Here is a 25,905-nt window from a genome sequence, read left to right as displayed (position 1 = left end):
TTCTTGCTTTTCATTATCTCCTAAAGGACTTTTGTACTTCTTGGTGTTCATGTTTCACTTCCTTCATTTTGGCATCAATTAGGTTAAGGCATTCCTCCTTCCCCAAGTCTCCTTCGGATATTTTCTTTTCCATTTCGATGAGTTTAGCCTTCATTTCGTCACATTGTTTCCTTAGATGTTGATTTTCTTTCTCCATTTCCACTTTCTCCTTCAATAGCTCTTTATTCTCTCTCATTAACATATAGATTTTTTTTTTGAAGGTATCGTTCTCAGCTATGACTCTATCTAATTTTTCTTCTATGGATCTAATATTCAGAAACTTACTTTCTAATGCCTGAATTCTGGAATCCATGTCTAATTTATCTAGTCCACTTGGAGTGGTCACGAAGTCTCTCAAATTTCTAGGCGTAGATTGCATGATTTCTTGCATGATTTCTATCTCCAGCTATTTCGGCCAAAACAAAACAAAACACCGCCGACACTCTTCGACTAAGGACCACTCTCCATTTTCACTTGAAAAATGGCTCACTTTCTGTACTTTTCGAGAGTAGGACACTAACAGGACACTAACTGTACCCCACAGAGAAACCCGGGTCCTGTAAACACCATAGGTAATTTCCCCCCTTCCCCGGTCCTCAGCCAGAGACAAGTCGTCTTCAGGACTTCCTCTCTCGACGGTGGCGCGCGTGTGTATATGTGTGTGTGTGTGTGTGTGTGTGTGTGTGTGTGTGTGTGTGTGTGTGTGTGTGTGTGTATTTACCTAGTTGTAGTTTTACAGGGACTGGGCTTTATGCTTGTGTGGCCCTGTTTCCATATTTACACTTATCCAATTTTTCTTTAAAACTATGCACACTCGTTGCTGACACCACTTCTTCACTCAAACTGTTCGACGTGTCAACACATCTTTGTGGGAAACTATATTTTTTAACATCTCTCAGACATCTTCCCTTTCTCAGCTTTTTACTATGCGATTTTGTGCTTTGAATGTCATATTCTTCTCTCAGTTTCTCATTATCCACTTGGTCCATTCCGTTGATCAATTTATAACTTGTATCAGATCCTCTCTCTCCCTTCTCTGTTCCAGGATTGGTAGATCCATAGCCTTTAGTCTCTCCTCACATGTCATCCCTACAAATCTTGAAACCATTCTTGTAGCCATTTTTTGTAGTCTCTCCAACTTCCTTATATGTTTCTTTTTATGAGGAGTCCACACTACTCCTGCATATTCCAATCTGGGTCTTATTATAGTACTTACCAATTTCTTCATCACTTCTTTGTCCATGTAGTGAAATGCTAATCCAAATGCTAATCCAATATTCCTTAGCAAATTATATCTCTCTCTGAAAATTCTATCAATATGGCTTACCGGTTGATTGTTTTCTTCCATCGTCACTCCTAAGTCTTTTTACTTTCTCCAGTTCTACTCTATCTCCCATCTTATAGATTCCTGCGGGTCGTCTTTCACTCTTTCCCACTTCCATGACATGGCTTTTGTCCACATTGAATTCCATTTCCCACTTTTTACTCCATTCCCAGATCTTATTTAGGTCTTCCAGCAGTATTTCACAATCCTCTTTTTGCTTTATAACTCTGCACAGTTTGGTATCGTCCGCAAACAGATTTATGTACCTGTTCACTCCTTCTGGCATGTCGTTTTTATATAAGAGGAAAAGTATTAGCGCCAGTACTGACCCCTGCAGCACTCCGCTTTCTACAGTTCTTCACTTGGACTTCATATCTTTAACTACCATCCTTATTTCACTCCCCCTCAAATAATTTTCCATCCATGTCAATGTGCTTCCTTTTAAGCCACCCTTCTCCTCTACCTTCCACAATAATCTTGCATGTGGCACTTTGTCAAACGCCTTTTTAAAATCCAAATAAATACAGCCAACCCATCCCTCTCTCTCTTGTACTCTATCAACTATTCTAGAGTAGAAACTCAGTAAAGTAGTTACACACGACCGTCTTTTTCTAAAACCAAATTGGCTATTTGATATTAATTTGTTGTCTTCAAGGAACTCGATCCATTGTTTCTTTATTATTCTTTCACACATCTTGCATATTACACTAGTTAGAGATACCGGTCTGTAATTTAAAGGTTCTTCCTTCTGCTCTTATATATGGGAACCACCTCAGCTCTTTTCCATTCTACTGGTACTGTTCCATTTTCTATTGAGCATTTTATGATGTATATAGGACTTGCTAGTTCTTCCCTACATTCTTTCAGTATTCTGCCTGAGACTTGATCTGGTCCCATTGCCTTCTCTTCATCTAATTCCTTCATTAACTCTTTTATTTCAAGCTTGGTTACTTTAACCTCTTTCATACACACGGTCTCTCTAGTACCCTGTGGCCTTTCAAATTTGGATTCCTTAGTAAAGACCTGGAATTTATGATTTAATAGTTATGCCATACTTTTTGGGTCTTCCACCATCCCGTTCTCTCCTTTTAACCTTTCTATTGTTTCTTTTTGCCTAATTTTTCCATTTATGAATCTGAAGAACAATTTCGGTTGCTTACATTTTTCGACAATGTCCTTTTCATAGTTCCTTTCCTCATCCTTCCTCACCTTAACATATTCATTTCTTGCTGCCTTGAAGTTTTCCTTATTTACTCAGCTCACTCTGTCTGTTCTTTGACTGTCAGTAAAAGCTCAATTATAAAACCAGTCCTTATTTGTCCGACTATGTGCGATAATGACCCATTTTTACCATTTCTTTATTTTTGTACCTTACTTCACTGTCATTCATTTTGCACCCTCTACTGCAATTAATTGCAGTAGAGGGTGTACTTAACCTTTTTGCAGCATTCTTAATCTCAATCTCTTGAACAGCAACCCCAACGCCCACCTGTTGCCGATGCCACTTCATTACAGCTTCCTCAAGTTTTTCCAATCTCCCATACTGCAAATCCTACTTCGCAGTTTTTCACCTTGTGGGGGGGGGTTCTGGTATCCATTAATTGCCATACACGAAGGATCACTGTATATGAGGTCCATTCAAAAAGTATCTGACCTTGGTCCATAAAAGAAAAAATAATTTACCATTCAGCAATTAATTTTTGTGCGAGGTAACGGTACCCTTACTGCACATGCGTGGAAATTTTCAAAGCTCTAGTGCACACTGATTCCCACCTTTGAAGGCTAGAGTGCAGATATCCAGCACACACTCGTCAGATTATCTTTCTTACGCAACATGTCAAGCAGCACTACTGCATTCTTCTGCCACAAGCTTAATGATACGCAACTGCAAACTATCCAGAAGATCCAGCAAGCCTTTGGCGATGAAGCCATGGGAATAACACAGATAAAGGAGTGGTATAACCACTTCAAACAAGGCCAAACCTCACTTGAGAGCAAGCCATGGTCTGGCAGGCCATCTACCAGCAGAAATGAAGAATTCCTTGTGAATGTTCATTGAATAGTGGATGATGACCATCATATAACCATCAATGAGATTGTTGGAGAATTAGGAATAAGCACAGGATCAGTTCATACAATTTTAACAGAAGATCTGGCCATGACACAAGTGTCTGCAAAATTCCTTCCCAAGTTGCTGATGGAACAGCACAAACAACTCTACCTGGAAATTGCACAAGACCTAATAGACTGTGCTAACAGTGCCTCTGACTTCATGAAGACCATTATCACTGGTGATGAGACCTGGGTGTATGGATACAACCTGGAAACAAAATTTCAGTCATCACAATGGAAGCATCAGACATCACCAAAACTGAAAAAAGCACAACAGGTTCTCAGCAATGTCAAGGTAATGTTGACATTTTTTTTTGACTCCAGTGGTATCGTGCATCATGAATACGCACCAACAGGACAAACAATTAATAAGGAGTATTATCTGGAGGTTATGTGACACCTTCATGATGCTGTGCGACAAAAACGATGCATATGCTAAACACGCATAAATGAAGAAATCCCTGCGTGTATGTATGTGTGTGTGTGTGTATAAATATATACCACTTCAATTGTAAGTATTGAGTGCTTAGGTGGTTTAATTTGTCTTTTACACTGCTTAGCATTAAAGAAAAAAATGAATTGTACAAAATGTGTTCATAAAATTTATAAGTAAATATGGGAATAATCTAGCTGAGCCTAGCCTCAATGTAGGAATAAAAATATAAATGAAAGAGGTTTCACCTCTTCTTACTATATATATATTTTCTTATTTACTTTTTTTTTAACCCTTTCATTCCGGGGACATTTTTATACGTCCTCTTCGCTATACGCTTTAGTCCGAGGATGATTTTATACATCCTGCTGGCTACACGCTTTAGTCTGAGGACGTTTTTATATGTCCTGCTCGCCATAAGTGTTTTAGAAAAGTTTATCCAGCAGTCAGCAGCCACATGTTTTCTTAGACATGGATGTTCTAAGAAAATTAATATGGGTAACAAAAAATTACTCTGCAGCCAAGAACAACGTTTCCCATGAATGCTTTTTTTTTTAGCAGTAGCAGCAGTAGTAACCCGAGAACCTTTCTCAGTTACTACTGCTGCCACTGCTGAAGCTATATGCTGGACCACACTCCTAATATACACTCTGGCATGGGGTTTCAATATTACTACTTCCTTGTGTTGTCTCAGACATCACTTATCTCTCTCTCTCTCTCTCTCTCTCTCTCTCTCTCTCTCTCTCTTTCTCTCTCAGTGCAGTGATATGCCTTACTTATCAACCCTTCCTCCCCCCTAGCTCTTCCTGTGTAATTCACTGTTTGATCTGCTGCAGTCTATGACGAGACAGCCAGACATTACACTACGGAACGAGCTCAGAGCTCATTATTTCCGATCTTGGGATAGGTCTGAGACCAGGCACACACCACACACCGGGACAACAAGGTCACAACTCCTCGATTTACATCCCGTACCTACTCACTGCTAGGTGAACAGGGCTACGTGAAAGGAGACACACCCAAATATCTCCACCCGGCCGGAAATCGAACCCCGGTCATCTGGCTTGTGTGTGTGTGTGTGTGTGTGTGTGTGTGTGTGTGTGTATTTACCTAATTGTATTTACCTAATTGTAACATACGGAAAAGAGCTATGCTCGTGTTGTCCCGTCTCCATATCTATTAATGTCCAGCTTTTTCTTAAAATCATGAATATTCCTTGCGTTGACCACTTCCACGTCTAAACTATTCCATGCTTCCACCCTTCTATGAGGGAAGCTATATTTTTCACATCTCTCCTATAAGTGGCCATTTTAGTTTTTTCCCATGCCCTCTCGACATTCTTCCATTCCACATACACAGATCTTCCCTATCCATTTTTTCCATGCCAATCATCACTCTGTATATTGCTATCAGGTCTCCCCTTTCTCTTCTGTTTTCCAGGGTTGGAAGTTGCATTCTTTTCAGTCTGTCTTCATAAGTCAAATCTCTTAAGTCAGGCACCATTTTCGTTGCAGCCCTCTGTACTTTCTCTAGTTTCCTTATGTGTTTCTTTAAGTTCGGAGCCCACTGTATTGTTGCATATTCAAGCCTCGGTCTTATCATTGCAGTAATTATTTTCTTCATCATTTCTTCATCTAGATATACGAACGCCACTCTTATGTTCCTCAATAAGTTCAATACTTCTCCAATTATTTTGTTTATATGTCTCTCTGGCGATAGGTCATTGGTAATTGTCACCCCAAGGTCTTTTCTTCATGACTGGTTTTATGTCTTCATTTCCTATCTTGTACATACTCCTGATTCTTCTTTCACTCTTGCCAAACTCTATTTTCTTGCATTTTGTCGTGTTGAACTCCATTTGCCATGTACAGCTCCATTTCCATATTCTGTCCAAGTCTTCCTGGAGTAGTTCGCAATCTTTGTCACATCTCACTTTTCGTAACAATTTTGCATCGTCTGCAAATAGGCTCACATAACTGGACACCCCATCCACCATGTCATTTATGTAGACTGCGAACATTACTGGTGCCAACACTGATCCCTGTGGAACTCCACTCTCCACCAATCCCCATTCTGATGGTCTGTCCTTAATTATTGTTCTCATTTCTCTTCCTACCAAAAGTCTTCCATCCATTTTAGTAAACTGCCATGCACTCCTCCTACCATTTCAAGTTTCCAGATCAGTCTCTGGTGTGGTACCTTATCAAAGGCCTTTTTTAAATCCAGATATATTCCATCAGCCCAACCATCTCTTTCCTGTATTACATCTATCACCCTCGAATAGTAACATATCAGGTTTGTCGTGCATGAACGCCCTTTCCTAAAACCAAATTGACACTCACAAAGTATGTCATTTTTCTCCAAGAAGTCTGTCCATCTATTCTTCACCACCCTCTCACACATCTTAGCTACCACACTTGTAAGTGACACTGGTCTATAGTTCAATGGGTCTCTCTTGTTACCTGATTTATAGATTGGGACAATGTTAGCTCTTTTCCAGTCTTGGGGCACTACGCCTTCCCTTAATGAGGCATCAATTACTTCACAAACTTTTTCTGCCAATTGCTCCCTGCATTCTCTTAAAATCCATCCTGATACCCCATCAGGTCCCACAGCTTTTCTCACTTCTAAACTCCCCATCATGTTCTTGATCTCCTCCACCGTTACTTGAAACTCCTTCATAATCCCTTTCTGTTCCATTACCAGTGGTTTGTCAAAAGCAGTCTCCTTTGTGAATACCTTCCGAAAGCATCCATTCATAGCCTCTGCCATTTCCCTGGGATCTTCACTGTATACTCCATTTACTTCTAAACTTTCAATACTTTCTCTATTTTTGATGTTGTTGTTCACATGTCTGTAAAAAAGCCTTGGTTGGTCTTTACATTTATCAATTATATCCTTTTCTTGTTTCTTTCTTTCTTCTCTTCTAATCAACACATATTCATTTCTTGCTCTTTTGTAACTTTCCCACTGCTTAATCCGTCTTTTCCTTCTCCACCTCTTCCATGCATCCTCTTTTCTTGTTCTAGCCTTTTCACATCTATCGTTAAACCAGTCCTGCTTTCCAACTTCTCTATGTTGTCTTATTGGTACAAATTTTTCTCACCTTCTTTGTATATTTTTATAAATTCCTTCCACTTTTCATTTGCTCCTTAGCACTCTTGAATTTCATCCAATTTGTCTCTTGAAAGAATTTCTTTAGGTTTCCAAAATCTGTCTTGGCATAATTCCATCTTCCCACTTTATATTCTTCATTTCTTCTAGATTTCTCTTCGTCTATCACCTTGAACTCCAAAACTGCATGATCACTCTTTGCTAAAGGGCACTCCACCCTCATCTCCTCAATGACCATTGGCTCTGTACTAAAGACCAAGTCCAGTCTTGACGATGCTCCTCTCCTCCAAACCTAGTATCTTCTTTGACCCACTGAGTTAACACATTTTCCATTGCCAGTGTCAATAGTGTATTTCCCCATGTTGTCTCTGATCCTTCCATTGACCAGTCCTCCCAACACACCTCTTTACAATTAAAATCTCCCATCATTATAGTTCGTTCACAGCCACCCAACATTTCTTCCAGACATGTTCCTGTATCACTTATCATTTCTTCATATTCCTGTACTGACCATGCATTTGTCTTAGGTGGTACGTACACCACTATGTAGTGCCTCTTTTTCCTTCATTAGTTTCTGCTCTGATCTTTAGCACTTCTGCCTTTCCCATACCTTTTTCACTTGATCCACCTTTATATCTTTTTAACCAGCAACATCACTCCTCCTCCCATCTTACCTACTCTATTTCTTTTCCAAACGTTATATTTCCCTTCTCCAACCTTCATCAGGTCTTCTCCCTCTCTCAGTTTTGTTTCAGTAAGACCCACAATATCTGGGTTCTTGTCCCTCAAGTAATCGTTGAGTTCTAAAATCCCCGATATCACTCCATTTATGTTGGAATACATTACATTTCGCTCATATGTAAGTTTCTTTAGTCCTTTAGTGTGTGTGTGTGTGTGTGTGTGTGTGTGTGTGTGTGTGTGTGTGTGTGTGTGTGTGTGTGTGTGTGTGTGCACCCACAGATATTTATAGCTACACTCATCTCTCTACCTCTCTCTCTAATCAAGGCCTAAATTATCAACCACCACTCCCCTTCTGTGTGTGTGTGTGTGTGTGTGTGTGTGTGTGTGTGTGTGTGTGTGTGTGTGTGTGTGTGTGTGTGTGTGTAATTCACTGTTTGATCTGTTGCAGTCTCTGACGAAACAGCCAGACGTTACCGTACGGAACGAGCTCAGAGCTCATTATTTCCGATCTTGAGATAGGTCTGAGACCAGGCACACACCACACACCGGGACAACAAGATCACAACTCCTCGATTTACATCCCGTACCTACTCTCTGCTAGGTGAACAGGGGCTACACGTGAAAGGAGACACACCCAAATATCTCCACCCTGCCGGGGAATCGAACCCCGGTCATCTGGCTTGTGAAGCCAGCGCTCTAACCACTGAGCTACCGGGCCGTGTTTGTGTGTGTGTGTGTGTGTGTGTGTGTGTGTGTGTGTGTGTGTGTGTGTGTGTGTGTGTGTGTGTGTGTGTGTGTGTGTGTGTGTCTCTCTAACCAAGGCCTAAATTAAATTATCAATCTCCACTCCCCCTGAGTGTTGGGGGGCGGCGGCAGCATTTGCCTACCAGTGCTACACATGTTCCGAGACATCATTCTTCTTTCAAAAAAAAAAAAATTTTAAATATACATATGAAACAGGAAATGCACATTTCAGTAATATGTGGCAATGATTCAGCTATCTAATGGTGTATACAGACTAAATGAGCAATTCCTCTTGGTACAAAAGGAAATTATACAGGAGACTATAAGGATATTACGTTTTACAGTTGGAACGCGCGGGCTGACAACGGATAGAAGGCCATGAGAAGTTTGAATTGTCTGGCATGGAGAGGTTAAACAGAGCCTACAAAGGACTATTTTTCCAACCTGGGTGCAAAATGTGTAACTCATGTGAGAAACATATTTATGGTTAATTAAATGCAAAAGCAGAGAAAACATACCAGCTTCATCTGTGCAAGTTCCATTTTTCGTTTGTTCTCTTCCATGATGCGCTCCAACTCCTCTCGCTGTTTACGTTCCTCCTCCTAGAAAGTAGAATGGAGGGTCAGACAAAATTTATAATTCAACACATAGAACAATAGTCAGAAAAGAGCTGGTCACCAGATATTTCCACACTTCTTTCAAAAATCATTGATCTTACCTAGAGTACATACTCTTCCATCTTTGGAAAACATCACTGATAAGCCACATAATATAATATGATTTATTCACACTAGTTCCAATTTGCAATTCTGAGTCAATTGTAATGATAACCACACACATATGACAATGATATGAAGATACATTTAGTTTTCATTTTCCTTTTACAAGTATAATTTTTTTTTTTCAATTTGCATTAATAATGACAATAAAATATAAAAGGACAAGCTTAAAATGGTTGAGAAGTGAGAAACATCTAGTGACAAGCAGATAGTCACTACCATAAACAAGGCAATTCATATTAAACATCAATGGTAACAACGGGTACAAAGGCAAGGGTAATATATATGACAATTAAACTTTTAAAAATAGCACTTCATTTAAAGTTAAAAACTCTATTAGCAAGCATGTTGATTTATACATTTATATTGCAACACTTGTGTGAATTAGTCCAACATGCTTACTTCCAACACTAAAGACACAAGACACAGTATCTCCCTGCAAAGAATCATGGATTAATTATATTACTTGAAAAAAAAAGATAAATATACACAAAAAAAAAGAAGAGAAATTTGATACTTTGCAAGAAGAAATATGATACAACAAAATCCATTAAGTGGGTGAGATTATTCCAATAATCATGAACGTAAGTCAATGAAGTCTAATAGTCTAAGATTTCCCACTGGACTAAATCAGTCAAAATGAAAATTCAGGTACTTAATGAACTTTTAATTGCACCAATATAAAAATCACTATACCTGTTATATAGTTACCATATGGATGATGCCAAATCCACTCCTAGAACTGCTCTGCCCTAAAATCCGCAGCGCACAATTCTTGGTTGCAAGTCGCCATTATTATGTCTAGTCTGTTTAAAGTGGTTGTCCACTAAAGTGTCTCAAAGCCAATGCCATGTTTGTTTCCAGAGACAAAACAAACCACTCATTAACACATTCTCTCTCCAGACACACACATATACTTTCACACAAAAACACAAACACACAGACAATAAGAATTATAAGACTGGAAACTGATAGAAGAGATTCTGCTGAAAAATAATAGAGCATTCAAAGAACAAAAAGGAGGAGGTATTTGCATTCAGCCAGACATTCAACTTTGTTACCATGTGGACTAAAAAAATGTCAAGCTGTATCATGTGCCAGAGATTAGGACATTTGTACATTCTCTGGAATCATAAATTGGCCCAAACATACATTTTCTTTTCAAAACAGAAAATTCAGCTGAAAGAGTATGAGTTAGTTTTCATGCAAAATGGATATTTATTATTTATTTTTGCCTATAAATTAATCACTCAAGAGCTTTAAGCAGTAACCTTACAAAATATGTCTCTAAAATATTTATATCAATCTACTCAACTTGAAATACATATTCATAACTTTCAATCATACTGAATGCTTAAGCAAATGTTTAACCAGTGACTCTCACTGGTGTAAAAACACGAATTTCCCAAGTTATGGGAACTACATTCCATTACAAATAGTATATTAACATGAAGATGGAACAATGCTCCATTTCTTTGCGGATAAAACCCTGCAATTATCATCTGGAACAAATTCTAAATCCTGAGATTCTGTCTGGTAGTAAGACCACATATTTTCACTAAAGTGGCTTGCAGGTGCTCCTTGCTGCAGCAGAAACACCATCATCACCACCATCTCCTCTCTCCCACCCTTGAAATGAACACTATAACTGCAGACATGGCTGAATATAGCCACAAAAGATCCCCAGTGACATATGGGGAAGAAAGCTTTACCTCTCGCTTCTTTTGATCCTCTTCTTGTTGGCGACGCTTTTCCTGAAGTTCTTCTAACATCTGCTGCTCCATGAGGCGCTTAGCCTCCTCCACTCTCCGTAACACCTCAGCCTCTATCTCTTCTCGTCTTTTCTCTAACTCCTCTTCCACTCTACGTGCCACTAATTCTTCAAGTCTTTTAGCTGCTACTTCTTCCACCATCTTTTGTTCTGCTTCCCTTTGTCTCCTTTAAAAGAAGGAAAATCATATGTTGTGATTCAAGAGAGATGGAAGTGAAGGAGTGAGGTTAGGTGGAAGGCTATGGCTGGTGGGATTGTATGGATAGGGTTACATGAAAGTTAAAAAGGCATAAGGAGGATTGCATAGTTCTGATGTCTGATGTTGTGAAAATGTTTGATTCAATATAGTGTACATGGAAAGTTTTGATGCCAAGGGACCAACAACACTTTCATGGTAGGTGGTTGAGGATCACAGCTACCTTCCTAAGAAGACAAGATGTTCTAATACTTTTGGAACACTTAAGTAGCATTCTCTTAATGGGGCGTCCAGTTTAGAGACCAAAAAAATATGAAACAATGTTTTTTGTGTAAAGAATATATGTGGTAGGTATACACGTTGGCTATTATTTCACAAAGTTTTATGGCAAAAAGCACACTGGTTGGCGTTTAAATGCCATTTAAAGGTCTCGTACTCAACCACGTTGTTTACATCAGTGGCGTCAACCAAGGCACCAGCGAGACTCAGTATGGGGAAAGCTATCAGAGAAAGAGGTTGTTGCTGCGTCTCTCGCTACCCGCCCTTCACTCTGCTAAACAGCAGGTAATTTAGTTACTGCATCCTGCTTTTTACCTACAGCCAACCATAGGACAGGTGTCTAAGAGGAATAAGCAGAGTAAGGATGCCTGGAATATGAGTCTGGAAGCGCAAAGAATAAAGAGCGTGTTGAACCTGACACCTCAGATGCTCCAGTACATATCCTTGTGTGACCCACCACCACCACCCTCACCACCGCCACACCACAGCCCACCACATCTCACACAGAACAAAGACAAGGAAATGAAAAAGAAAAGGCCTCATTACTCACAGTTAGAAAAGCTCTTCTACAAAATATTGAGAAAGGAAATGAAGATGTGGAAAATGACGACGAGCTTGTCATACTGACGAAAAGGAGGCTGAAAAATCTTCTTTCCTCTCATTATTCATGCCCAGATCCTGCCTTTGACTACAGTTTGGAGCCTGATGTATATGAGAACACCATAACTATGCAATGCACAACATGCAACTTGAAGAACACATCACAACCAATAAAAGTGAGAGCTGGACGTTGGAAGAAAAACCTCTTCAGGACCAACATATCATTGACAGGAGGGGACTAGGAGCCACATATACATCTAATTGTATTATGAAATTGTAGATAATAAAAAAGAACATATAGTAAACCTGAAGAAGCTTCCTAGTGTTATAATGGGATCGAGATTGGCCCATATCTCAAAACATAAGTTATTCCCCTTCTAAAATCTATTTTCAAGCCAATTTTAACCTGACTTAGATGAAACAAAAACTAAAAAGGAGAGGAATACTTCTTCTTTCAATTCACGTCGCTATTACTTTATGTGTGACCTGGAATTTGGTATTAATATTTTTTTTGTCAAAAAAAGTAAAAAGAAAAACAGATTTTGAAAAAATTCATAAAACAAAAACGAAAGATGATATAAAAAAATATAACAACGTAGAAACGTTTTGTCTAATAACGTGTCTTTGCCACAGGAAAATGAAGGTTATGCAGCAAATAATAACGCATTCATAACATATCTGTAATAAAGCAGCAACTGCTACTGTCCCTGCTGCTGCTCCTGTAGTAGTAGTAGTAGTAGTAGTAGTAGGAGGAGTAGGAGTAGGAGGAGGAGGAGGAGGAGGAGGAGGAGGAGGAGGAGGAGGAGAAGGAGAAGGAGAAGGAGGAGGAGAAGGAGGAGGAGGAATACAAATGACGGAGCAGACAGTAACAACCCTACTGGGCCTAATGAGGCTGTCTGTGTGCCTATGCTACCACTACAGATTCTATGAGTTAGAGGCTGAAGGACATCAGGATTCAAGGAAGAAGAAAAGAGGCCACAGGGAGAGAGAAAGTCAAAGATGTGATAGGAAAGATTGAAGAAGTGATACTATCTAGTAAAGTAATTACAAACATAAAAAAAGATATCTTATGTAGGCACAAAGTATGTCATTTGAAAGTTAATGTGAGGTGAATGTCCAACCTTTTTTTTTAAAGTTTCTATCGTATTGCTACAGACAACATGTGCTGGGAGACAGTTTCAGACATTTACAATTCTATTGAAGAAATAATGTTTAGCCTCGTCTGATCTGAAACGCTTACCTGTAATCTTGTAGCCATTATTTCTAGTGGTGTTGGAGCTGTCAATGGTTATCAAAGCCCCAGAACATTTTAAATAGTTCAATTAAATCTCCTCGCATATGCCGCTTCTCTAAACTGAACAAGTTGAGTTCCCTCAAACGCTCCTCACAAGGCTTGTTTTGCAGTCGTGGGATCAACTTGGTGACTCTTCTTTGGACTCTCTCCAGGTTGTCTATATCTTTCCTATAATGGGGTGACCAGAACTGGACACAGTACTCAAGATGAGGTCGGACGAGCGCATTAAACAATGTGAGAATTACTTCTTCTGATTTAAATTTAAAAGTCCTACTGATAAACCCAATAAATTTGTTTGCCGTTTTAACTACTTCCGAGCAGTGTTTACTTGACTTGAGGTCTGAAGTAATTATGACGCCTAAGTCTTTTTCCTCATCAACCTTAAGAAGCTTGGAACCTTTCATTGAGTAATCAATATGATCATTATTGCTACCAATGTGCAACACTACATTTATCTACATTGAAGCTCATCTGCCACTTGTCTGACCAAGTGGCTAAGCGGTCGAGATCTGATTGTAGTTTTCTTTTATCCTCTGACATGACTACTTTATTCATTATTTTAGTATCATCAGCATACTTACTTACTTTACAGGTGAGGCCTTCATCAATATCATTAACATAAATAAAGAAAAGAACAGGGCCAAGCACAGATCCCTGTGGTACACCACTTAAAACTTCTCGCTATTTTGAAAATTAACCATTTAAAACAACGCGCTGTTTTCTCTCAGAAAGCCAGTCTTCAAGCCATTTGAGAAGTATTCCATCTACACCATGTGACTTCAATTTACCTAGTAGCCACTTATGGGGAACTTTGTCAAAAGCTTTTTGAAAATCTAGATACACAACACCTACTGCCTTTGTTTCGTCGTACATGGTGAAAATATCATTAAAGAAATCAAGTAAATTAGTCAGACAAGAACGTTTGTTTCGAAAGCCGTGCTGTGAGTCACTGATTAAATCACTTACTTCTAGAAAGTTGACTAAGTTATCGTGAATTACAGTTTCCATTAATTTGTATACTACAAATGTGAGGCTGATGGGTCTGTAGTTACATGGGAGTGATTTGTCACCTTTCTTATGTATGGGGGTTACGTTTGCTAACTTTCAATCCCTAGGAACGTGTTGCTTAAGAGAACAGTCTAATAAACTATTGTACAAGTCATGACCTGAGCGAGAGAGTCATGACAGGAGGAGGAGGAGGAGGAGGAGGAGGAGGAGGAGGAGGAGGAGGAGGAGGAGGAGGAGGAGGAGGAGGAGGAGGATGGAGGTGAGGGGAAAGCTTGGAGTTTATGGGAAGACGAGTTAACTTGTATACGTCTACAAAGGTATTTTCAAAATAAAAAATTACAAAAACAGTAATTACAAGCTGTTTTTATAATCAGCATGGAAAATACTATATAGAACCAAAAAAAAAAAAAAAAAAAAAAAAAAATAGTTTGAAAAAGAAACGTTTTTAACTAAAATGTTGTTGGGGAAGGGGTTAAAGGCCCTGGGGTTCTCAGAATGATACACCAACAATGGTTTGACTTTACAGTTACTACTAGCGTTAGCGCACAGGGCTAAGTCACAGATACGCACACCACGTTCATATTTTGCAATTATCTTGTGTTTCATATCCATTGCGAGACTCTTCTAAGTTTCTTCTTTTCAGTCTTCTTATTTTTACTTTTGGAACCCATGATCAAGAGATCTTGAGTTCACAAAACTTAAGAAAAAATACACACTGCCAAGGAGCACAGACACATACATGCACAAAGGATGAACAATGATACACAAAGCGAACTGAATGTTCAGGTGGACGCGGGTAGCTGATCGATCGCTGCGCCACCTACCGATGGCTATTCGTATCTTAAAAATATCTTAGTATTTCGAGGCGTAAATTATATCAAATTTTTTGTCATATATAAAAAAATTGTATGTTGGAGCATTCGTATCTCGAAGTATTACTGTATTGACGTTTAAAAAATGGGGCTCTTGTCTTATCGTCTATATAGACGCTTGTTCTTATTTTACTGCACCAAGTTGTAGCGTCATCTATATATAGACGATTCCTAACAAATAACAAAATTCATAAAATAAATATTTATTTGGCATCTCAATCACCCAAACACTGGTCAAAATGGCCTCTCAAGGCCGGTCACCACTTGTGCTTTGTTGATAGTAGATGTGCTATGCATTAAGTTAATACTGGACATCTTTTCATTATTTACACTTTTTTTATCATTAGCCTATCATGTCAAAAAAGAGAAAGAACTGTACCACACGCCAGCAACGTTGCCTACAAATGAATAGGTACAAAACAAGTATGTATGTGAAAAATACAAAGAAAAGTGGAAGTAAATTACATCCAGGTCACAAGTCCTCGATGTGAGTAACTAAAACATTCATAAAAGCATATTGACATATATTATCACCAATCAAATGCAAACAACACTTTCACATAGATTCAATTGTTTGTTCAGTTTTGCGGCAGTCTATATACAGATGTCACTTGCTCAGTTTTGTGACAGAGTCTATATATAGATTCAATTGTTTGTTCAGTTTTGGGGCAGAGTCTATATATAGATGTCAATCAGGAGCATCCATTTGCGGGGAAATTATATAGACATATGGATGAAAGTCAGTAGCATCTATATATAGACAATTTTTTATTTGGTAGTTCTCTCATCTGCCCTGCTGCCGAGAAGGGGTTAATGTAAATTTATAAATGATACTCCTCTCTTAAAAGGAGTACATTTACCCATAAATTGATCAGAATTAGCTGTGCACTCTCTCTCTCTCTCACTTTAAATATTTCTTCTGACAAAGGTTATCTATCATAAGTTATATTATTTCATACCTTCCTTGTCTTAACAATGCTTCATTGAATTCTTGTATCAAAACAAAGTAAACGTCATAGCATTGCAAGTACAATATACATTTAACTTTTGGGTTCATTGTGTAGTCATGCTAATCAATCAGGTTCTGGTACTTATACATGATGTAGTGTAGTATATGATGAATTCCAGAGAGCAATAATCATATTGTTTGCTAGGCTCAGAAGGTTCCTATATGTAATCTAATTATATACAATAATACTAAAACTATCCAAGGACTGTGGATGGATACCGCGAACACTTGTGGATGATAAATGGACGCTGAATAGATGTCCGCCCTACGTCCATATATGTCCACTGCTGGTAACAGACGATGCAGATGCTTTGAGGATGCTGAAAGGACTAGCGTCCAAAACATGTCCAACATGTCTGGACACTAATTTTTTCTATGACTATTTTCATAATTGAAATCATCTATAGTTTGCTGTACAGTAAAAATGTTAATGCAGTGATTCCACATTTAAATATTAACCACTATGGACAACCAGAGGACTGTAGACGGACACAGTGGACAATTGTGGATCATAAATGGACATTGAATAGATGTCCACATGTCCTTAGATATCCAATGCCAGCAGGGTTGGCCAGCATGCTCTCTCTCTGTCAGCTGAATAGCAAACTGAGGTGACCCACAAACTGTTGCTTGTGCTCGAGTGTAAAAAAGTTGCCACTTAAGTGATCCAAAAGCATCAAAACATTTTGCCTTCCCAGAAAGTTAGTTATGAGTCTCCACCACTTACCACAAAAAATTATGTTGGCCCTGTGGCGTCAAGACTTTCTGCATATTTATATTTGGAAAGGCACAAAAGCATGATATTTTCCAGTGCATTTCTCATCAAATTATGAACAGAACAGGCAATAACAATTCAGCTCTAAATATAAACAATTCCATTTCTGAATACAAACAATGTACAATAGATAAAACCCACCTAACTCTCTCAAGTTCTGCCAATCTGTCAACTTCATCAATCTTTTTCTCTCTAGTTCTTGGTTCTTCATCACTAGTTGAGGATGATGATGATGATCGGGATAACTTGCGACTGAAATGAAAGAATCTTTGTCAAATACGCAAGTACAACAGTGTCAATAGGTAAAATAATTAATCTTATATTTGGAAAATGTTCCTCTCTCCCTCTCTCTCTCTGTGTGTGTGTGATTTCTATTCCATAATTCAAACTACAGTAAACAACAACCTTCCTTGGTCGGCCATGCAAAAGAAAACAGTAAAAAATAAATAAAGTTAAGACGATAATAATAATAATAATAATATGGATACCATTACACCAATCAAAATAAAAAAAAAAAAATTAACAAAATAAAAATAAAACTATATTACTAAATAAAGAATTAAATGACAACCTATTTTCTACTTGTATTAAAACTAAGTTAGACTCTGCACACAACTTACATCCTTACAAGCAAAATTTAATGAAACAGCATAATGTTATCATGCCATATTAATGTCCAACCCATCATGGGGAGAATTGAGGTTCATATCCCACTACCTTTCCTACCACACTGAGAAAAATACATCATCATAAAAAGCAATAATCTAAAAATAAAGAAAAATAGAAATTATCATAAAAAAGCAAAAATCTAAATGAGAAAACTGGAATGTGACATCTATATACTACGGCATGTCAAAATGTTTTATGAACAACTGTTGTCTCAAATGGCTTCCCAGTATCTCTGGGAGTACACAACATAGATTAAAAGGGTAGTTATGTGAAAAAATTACAAACACACATACACACAAAAAAAATAAATAAATAAAATAGATAAATAAAAAAAAGTCAAGGGAGTGGAACAAATCAAGGTTTACAGAGAGAAGAATGATATTTAGCAAATCTGACTTTGAAGGCCTCAGGAAATTGTTACAGGAAATTAAATGGGAAGAATTAAACAAAGAGGAAACTACTGTTCAGGAGAAATGGATCAGTGAATGAAAATCTACAACAGAAGAGTACAGACATATGTACCAAGGTTGGAACACAAAGTCAATTTCATACAGGATTGGTTCAACAGCAAATGTGGAGAGGCCAAGGCAGAAAGAGACATGGCCTGGAATAAATGGATAAAAATTAGGTACCCCCAAAAATGGCCAGTACACCACAGGAAGAAATACACTTGTTTAAAATATCAAAGAGAAAAAAAAAGTAAGAGAAAGATATAATCAGTAAATCTAACATGAAATTTCTTTAATGTGACAGCCTTGTAAAATTATATATTGCATTGGAGGAAGATTGTATATACTGCTGTGGACAACTTTCAATTATCAATATATTGGTAAATTGGCACTGTGTTAATATAGACATCTGTCCCACTCTTCTTGTTTCCCAGCTTCTCCTTTGAAGCTCTTTCACTCAGCTAATTTGATGTCACATGTATGAAGCCACACTATTGGTCAACAAAAGAAAGAGAAGAGATAATAGATGGAGGAAATGGGATTAAAAACATGAGATAGAAAGGAAATGGATAATAAATAATATATAGAGTTGGGATGGAGTGTAGGGGGTGAGGTAGCAAATACATTCCAGAAGAAAGATGCTAGACATAAATTAGATAGGATAAACAGAGATAGTGAAAAGATTAGGAAAGATTTCCAGGTGCAAATAGGAGAGAATAAGATTAGGATTCCAAATAAGGAGACAGCATCTAGGAAGGTAGCTGGACTTAAATGTTTTTATGTAAATGCCAGGAGTCTTAGGAACAAGAAGGACGAGTTATCTAGTTATATAGTTGAGGAGGATTTAGATGTTGTATGTGTCACAGAGGCATGGGTAAATGAGGAAAAGTTTAGGAAAATAGGAAAGAATATGAAGTAGATGGATACATTATGTATTTACACCAGAGAATTGGTAGGATAGGTGGAGGAGTAGTTATTTATGTAAAAAAATCCTTCATTTCCAGTCAGGTTAATGGTATTAAGGTAGATAACAGAGTAGAGTCCTTATGGCTGGATGTTAGAGTAAACAAAAGTAAGGTTATTAGAGTAGGAGCTTTTTATAGACCACCTAACCAGTCAGCAGAGGTAGACAACCTTATGGTAGATGAGATAAATAGGGGGTGTACTAGTCAGACAATTATCTTAGGGGATTTTAATCTTAAGTCAGTAAACTGGGAGAGGATGGTAGGAGATGCTAGTGAAAATAAGTTTATGGAAAGTTTTCAGGATAACTATTTAGTGCAGATGGTAGATAAACCTACTAGGGGAAGGAAGGTTTTAGACATAGTACTAACAAATATTGAGCATTGTTTAAAGGAAGTTGAGGTAGGAGAGACTTTAGCAAACAGTGACCATCATATAATTAGATTTATCATTAATTCCAGTAGGGATAATATAGTGAATAAGACTAGAGTCCCAAACTATCAGAAAGGCAATTATGGTAGGTTACGTCAGTTATTAGGAGAGGTAAACTGGGAAGATAGTTTTGGAAATAAAACTGCACAGGAGATGTGGGATATTTTTAAGGTTGTAGTAAAGGGTATAGTGATGCAGTGTATCCCTTATAAAGATATAAGGCAGAGAAACAGGAAGCCATTATGGTGGACTCATGAGATAGGTAGCCAGATCAGAGAGAAGAAGAGGGCATACAGAGAGTTGCAGAAAAGTGGGAAGATGTAGATTTGATTAGGTACAGACAGGTCAGAGATGATTTGAGTAAGGTTATAAAAAAGTAAAAGGCAGGCAGAGATAAAACTAGCTAGAGCTGGGAGTAAAGATCCCAAAAAATTATATAGTTATTACAAGGTCAGTGATAAAAGAAATAAGGATAGGATTGGACCACTCAGAAAAGATGGTGTAGTAGTGGATCAAAATGAAGACATAGTAGAATTATTAAATGAACAATTTTCTTCAGTATTTACTAGGGAAAGAATAGGAAATTCTGTTACAAACAGTGCGACGAGTAGTTTAAGAGCTTTAGAAAATATTGATATAAAACCGGGAATTGTTAGGAAATTTATTCTTGAACTAGACGATAGGAAAGCTAGTGGTCCTGATGAGCTACATGCCAGAGTACTTAGGGAGGGTGTAGACAGTATTTCTGAAGCACTTAAGTTAATCTTTGAAAGATCACTTAGGTTTGCTGAGATACCACAGGACTGGAAGTTAGCTAATGTTACTCCAATATTTAAAAAAGGTAGGAAGGATGATGCGAATAATTATAGACCGATCAGTTTAACTAGTATAGTATGTAAGATCCTAGAGAAAATCATTAAGGGTAGTATTTGGGAGCATTTAAATGAGAATAGATTAATTAGAGATACCCAACATGGCTTTAGATCAGGGAGGTCCTGTCTTACAAATTTGCTCGATATCTTAGAATATATTACCAAGGAGTTAGATGATGGAAATAGCATAGATGTTATATATCTAGATTTTAGCAAGGCGTTTGATAAGGTACCGCATAGGAGGCTAGTGTACAAATTGAGACTACATGGGATAGGGGTAGGTTAGTTGATTGGATTAGTGAATGGCTTTCTGATAGGAAACAGAGAGTAGTATTAAATGGGGCAATGTCTGAGTGGAAGGAAGTGGTTAGTGGGGTACCCCAAGGATCAGTGCTAGGACCTCTTCTTTTCTTGGTGTACATTAACGATTTAGATATAGGAATTAGTAGCAAAGTATCAAAGTTTGCAGATGATACTAAGATAGCATGTGCAGTACAGGGTGAAAAGGACAATTACAGAATACAACGAGACCTGGACAGGCTGATAGCATGGGCAGACAGGTGGCAGATGGAGTTTAATTCTAAAAGTGTCAGGTTATGCATTTAGGTAAAGACAACACAAACTTTAACTATGAGATGGAGGGATGTTGGCTAGAGGCAGTAGATGAAGGAAAGGATTTAGGAGTAGTGATAGACAGGACTATGAAATTTTCAAAGCAATGTTTAGAAGCAAGAAATAGGGCAAATAGGATCCTGGGTTTTATAAATAGAAATGTTAGTTATAAAAGTAAGGAAGTGGTGCGTAGCTTATATAATTCCTATGTTAGGCCCCATTTAGAGTATTGCATACAGGCCTGGTTACCCCACTATAGGCAGGATATCAACATGTTAGAAGCAGTTCAGAGAAGAGCAACTAGGATGATACCAGCTTTGAAGCACCTGGAGTATAGAGATAGATTAAAGGCATTAAACATGTTTTCATTTGAGAGGAGATGTATAAGAGGGGATATGATAGTTATTTAAAATGTTCTCAGATACAAACTACATAGATGTGAGATCTTTCTTTACCTTAGAGGAGGAAGTAGGACTAGAAATCATGGCAGGAAGATTAGAAAGCAAGGCTGCAGGTTAGATATAAGAAAATATTTCTTTAGTCATAGGGTGGTAGACTTCTGGAATGCATTGCCAGAGACGGTTGTAAATAGCACTAGTTTGACAATGTTTAAAACAGATTAGATAAGCACTTAAATTTATTAGATTTATAATTATGTATAGCGCTGCATGATAGTTTTTATAAGAAATTTACTATAGTTAAACAAGACATGATCCCCATGTATGGGGATTACAGATTGTAGAGGAATTCGATGCAGGACTTAGCCCTGTTAATGGGCCAAATATTTAGAATTAGTATATAATGTATTGTGTACTTGTAAGTGTATCTTTAAGTACTGATGACGAGGTCGCTGTGCGACTGATACAGGATAACCTAGATGGGTCCTGGTGGCCCTTTGTTATCCTATTATTTATGTTATGTTATGTTATGTTAGAGGAAATGGAAATAAAACAGCTTACAAAAAAGGGATAATGAATGGAGGAAATGGGAATAAAACAAGATAGAAAGAAAAAGTTAGCAAAGAAGAATAGGAGGATATTAGGGCACTGTCATATGGACATGTGTGTTGTTCTCATTCCCTCCATTTATTATCTCTTTTTTAACTTTCTCTTGTTGACCAATGGCATATGTATATGAAGACATTACCAGTGTATCCTTAAACAATTTTATGCATTGCTGCCTGCCCATCACTGGCTGTCACAGTGCCTGAACTGGACCAAGCCTTCAAGGATGTTAGAGATTTACTCAAAAACACAATTATAATCCTTTGAGGTGTCATTTGCAATTAGGGAGGTAATAACACTAGATTTGGTTTAATTTTTAAAGCTTTATATGTTACATGAAGTTAATATTGATAAATTTTTAGGCCCCACAGTGTTCCGTACAATTTGGTATCCAACTCTACGTCCTTTGCTTCAGCATTCACCAGGTCAGTCAGTTTGGTGGAAACAATGCTGCAGTGCATGTTAAATAATTCAGTTGCTATTCTACTAATCTACCACAAGATGCTGCTGTCTAACTTAGTCAAGAGAGAGAGAGAGAGAGAGAGAGAGAGAGAGAGAGAGAGAGAGAGAGAGAGAGAGAGAGAGAGAGAGAGAGAGAGTGTCCCATGAACTTATTACCCCTGAACCCCCTGGGGCCAGCGGGCCCCGCCCCGTGGTGCCTGGCAGGCTCACCTGGTCTTGGCTCGTTCCTTGGACCTCTCCCGCTCACGGTGCCTACGTCGCTCTCTTTCTCTGGACCGTGACCGCCTCTTATGGGACCTTTTACTCTTGTGTCGCTTTGGTGTCCTGCTTCTTGACCTAGACCTCCCCATCGTTAACTTCTTACGTGCGAGTTTTCCCACACAACAACGGAAAACGCAGTTGCTTTAGCAAGGCTACCTAATCCTTCCCTGTGTTTGGGTCGCCATTTGCTGCTCCTACACGACTAACATCCGCTTTCAATGAAATAATCAAATGTTACATTCCTTATACTTTTAGAAATAAATATATTTCTATAAATAAATCGTATTGACTTAATTATGTGAAATATTTCTATTGTTTATTCAATTCAAATTAAATATTTTTTTGTGCACCACTAAGTTACCGCTCTGAGTTAAACAACTTAATTCTATAATTTATATATTCACTTTAATACAGCATTTCCGCTATTCGTAGGAAATATACTTTCAATAATGTGGTCATTTAATTTTCCAAATTCTGAATCATTCATCGTTTACACTATATCACTACAAGTTCTTTGCAATCATCTCATTGGCGGATCCAATTAAGGATTCTACATTTCCTTGGGGGATCAAACCAAGAATTTGAAGGTTGAATTTAATCAAGATAAAGAAAATAGAATGTGATATTTCCAGTTTAGATAAGTAAAAGACAGACCGAGGCGAGGATATTCAGTGTTGAAGAGGGGAGACATGCAGTTGTGTATCATTGAAAAAGAGGGGGATAGTTGTTTGGAAGGTTGTGTAGAGGTGATAGATGGGGGAATTTAGTTTTCTCTGTTCCAATCAGAAATCTTAGAAAGATCAGAAGTCAGGCAGGCGTTTTGTGGCGTCCCTGCATGATATGTTCATTCTGTTGACTTCTCTGAGAGGAGTCAAAGAACGTGAACGGAAAGGTGTAGGATGGTATATATATATATATATATATATATATATATATATATATATATATATATATATATATATATATATATATATATATATATATATATATATATATATATATATATATATATATATATATATATATATATATATATATATATATATATATATATATATATATATATATATATATATATATATATATATATATATATATATATATATATATATATATATATATATATATATATATATATATATATATATATATATATATATATATATATATATATATATATATATATATATATATATATATATATATATATATATATATATATATATATATATATATATATATATATATATATATATATATATATATATATATATATATATATATATATATATATATATATATATATATATATATATATATATATATATATATATATATATATATATATATATATATATATATATATATATATATATATATATAAAAAAAATAAATAAATAAAAATATATATATATATATATATATATATATATATATATATATATATATATATATATATACATACATATATATATACATATTCAGTATATATAGTTAAAGGTGATGGCCAATTAGGCATTAAAGATTTTCCTTAAGATATTTTCTTTATATCTTAAGAGTGTCTTTTCTTCTTTTTCTAATGCTGTACGTAATGGCTTCGCTATAGCTAGCCATTAATGTTAGACCCGGATTTCAGGTCTCTTGACCCTTCCTCGGTAGCTGCATGATGTTCCTTCTGTGGTGGAAGTAGGAATGACAGCAAGTGTTTACGGTTTACCTTAATGTTTACGTTTTATATTATAGAAAGGTGGTGAAAGATGAAGAGTTTGGAGAGAATAAGGAAAAATGAAAGAAAATTAAAGAAATTAAGAGATGAAAGTTTGTGACAGACTACTCTGATTGCTATTTTCTTTATTGTATCATGACACTGAGGTTTCCAGGCGGCTCCCTGGCCCCTGCACACGTTTTCCACTAGAACAGAACTGTATGCTGTATTGGAGGCGCTCCTTATTGTGGCGCCTCTCCGTAAGAATGTTTATTTCTTTATTGACAGTCAGGCTGCATTGTATGCCCTTCAATCCACCTCCCCATGGACTGTGATCTAGTTACCAAGTGTCTTGATCTCATCCACGCCTTAGAAGGTGCTGGTGCCACGGTCCATTTCACCTGGATACCCTCTCATGTGGATATCCCGCTAAATGAAAAAGCAGACCGCCTTGCTCAGTGTGCCCTACAAGATGACACAGTGGACCCTGGCACTGAGTACACTATGTTATGTTAAGAGTAGCATTAAAGACTTTGTACATAGTAGCATTAGTGATCAGTTGGAGCTTTGTTGCCATAGGGGCAGTGGCACTAGTCTTCACTATGCACGTGTCTCTCAGAGCTGTGCTTACACTTATAGGAAACACACTGCATCACACGACAGACTGGTAATGAGGCTTAGATTAGGCTACAAATACTTTTGGAAAGTCAGTGCTTATCCTGGTGTGTGCTGTGTGCTGTGTGCTGCATCACTATATCATGGAATGTCCTCTCATTGCTAATTTAGACCACAAGGTCAACATGACTTGTATAGCCTCATTAACCATCTCCTAGACTGAATCACTCTCAGGGATATATTCAGGGAATATCCACAGTTTGCCCCCAGACTGTATATAGGATGTTTATGGAATAAGCTGTGCAATATCTATATTTATTTATTTAAGTACCTACTTGTATTTTTGTTATGTATACCGTATATTTATACATTTTTAATACTTTAACCTTAAGTCTTTGCCCAGAGGGTGGGTGCCAATGTCTATCCTCCTCCTTTGCTGTATTTCTTTATTAATTCAACAATAAATGCATGGTACAGTACCATGAATAAATGTATCAATCAATCTTATTCCGGTGGATGTACTTTCGCTCGCGCTTGGCCTTTAGACATATCACCCTGCCTAAAAGGTATCTATTTATTAGTATTTATTTTCATTTATTTGTTTTTGTATTCTACTTATTTCTTTATATTTTTTATTATTTGTCTTATTTCATTATGATGAACAGAGCCGCAGCTAACCATCACCTTACCGTATCACAAGACTGCTCTTTCCTTTTTTTTTTTTTTTTTAATGTGTGTTTGTGTTTGTGTGTGTGTGTGTGTGTGTGTGTGTGTGTGTGTGTGTGTGTGTGTGTGTGTGTGTGTGTGTATTCACCTAGTTGTATTCACCTA

The 25,905-nt window shown here is 37.3% G+C and overlaps 1 protein-coding gene across 2 annotated transcripts in view; it reads right to left on the bottom strand.

Annotated features, from left to right (window-relative positions):
• Window positions 1–22,967, bottom strand: part of LOC123516511 (arginine and glutamate-rich protein 1-like) — a 34,958-nt gene extending 11,991 nt beyond the window's left edge. Inside the window, exons 1-4 of one of the 2 annotated variants that reach the window (XR_006678211.1) lie at window positions 22,704–22,967; window positions 17,172–17,282; window positions 9,938–11,164; window positions 8,966–9,049 (exon numbers count right to left, since the gene is read on the bottom strand). Coding sequence is in view for 1 of the 2 variants with exons in the window: in XM_045275919.1 (XP_045131854.1) it covers window positions 8,966–9,049; window positions 10,939–11,164; window positions 17,172–17,282; window positions 22,704–22,843 (561 nt within the window). In the remaining variant the exon portion in view is untranslated. The remainder of the gene's footprint in view (window positions 1–8,965; window positions 9,050–9,937; window positions 11,165–17,171; window positions 17,283–22,703) is intronic. The other variant, XM_045275919.1, reaches the window with a different exon arrangement.
• Between the last annotated feature and the right edge of the window lie 2,938 nt (window positions 22,968–25,905).

The sequence above is a fragment of the Portunus trituberculatus genome, chromosome 41 (assembly GCF_017591435.1).
Source record: "Portunus trituberculatus isolate SZX2019 chromosome 41, ASM1759143v1, whole genome shotgun sequence".
NCBI lineage: Eukaryota > Metazoa > Arthropoda > Malacostraca > Decapoda > Portunidae > Portunus > Portunus trituberculatus.
This window is presented reverse-complemented; position numbering and strand designations above follow the sequence as displayed.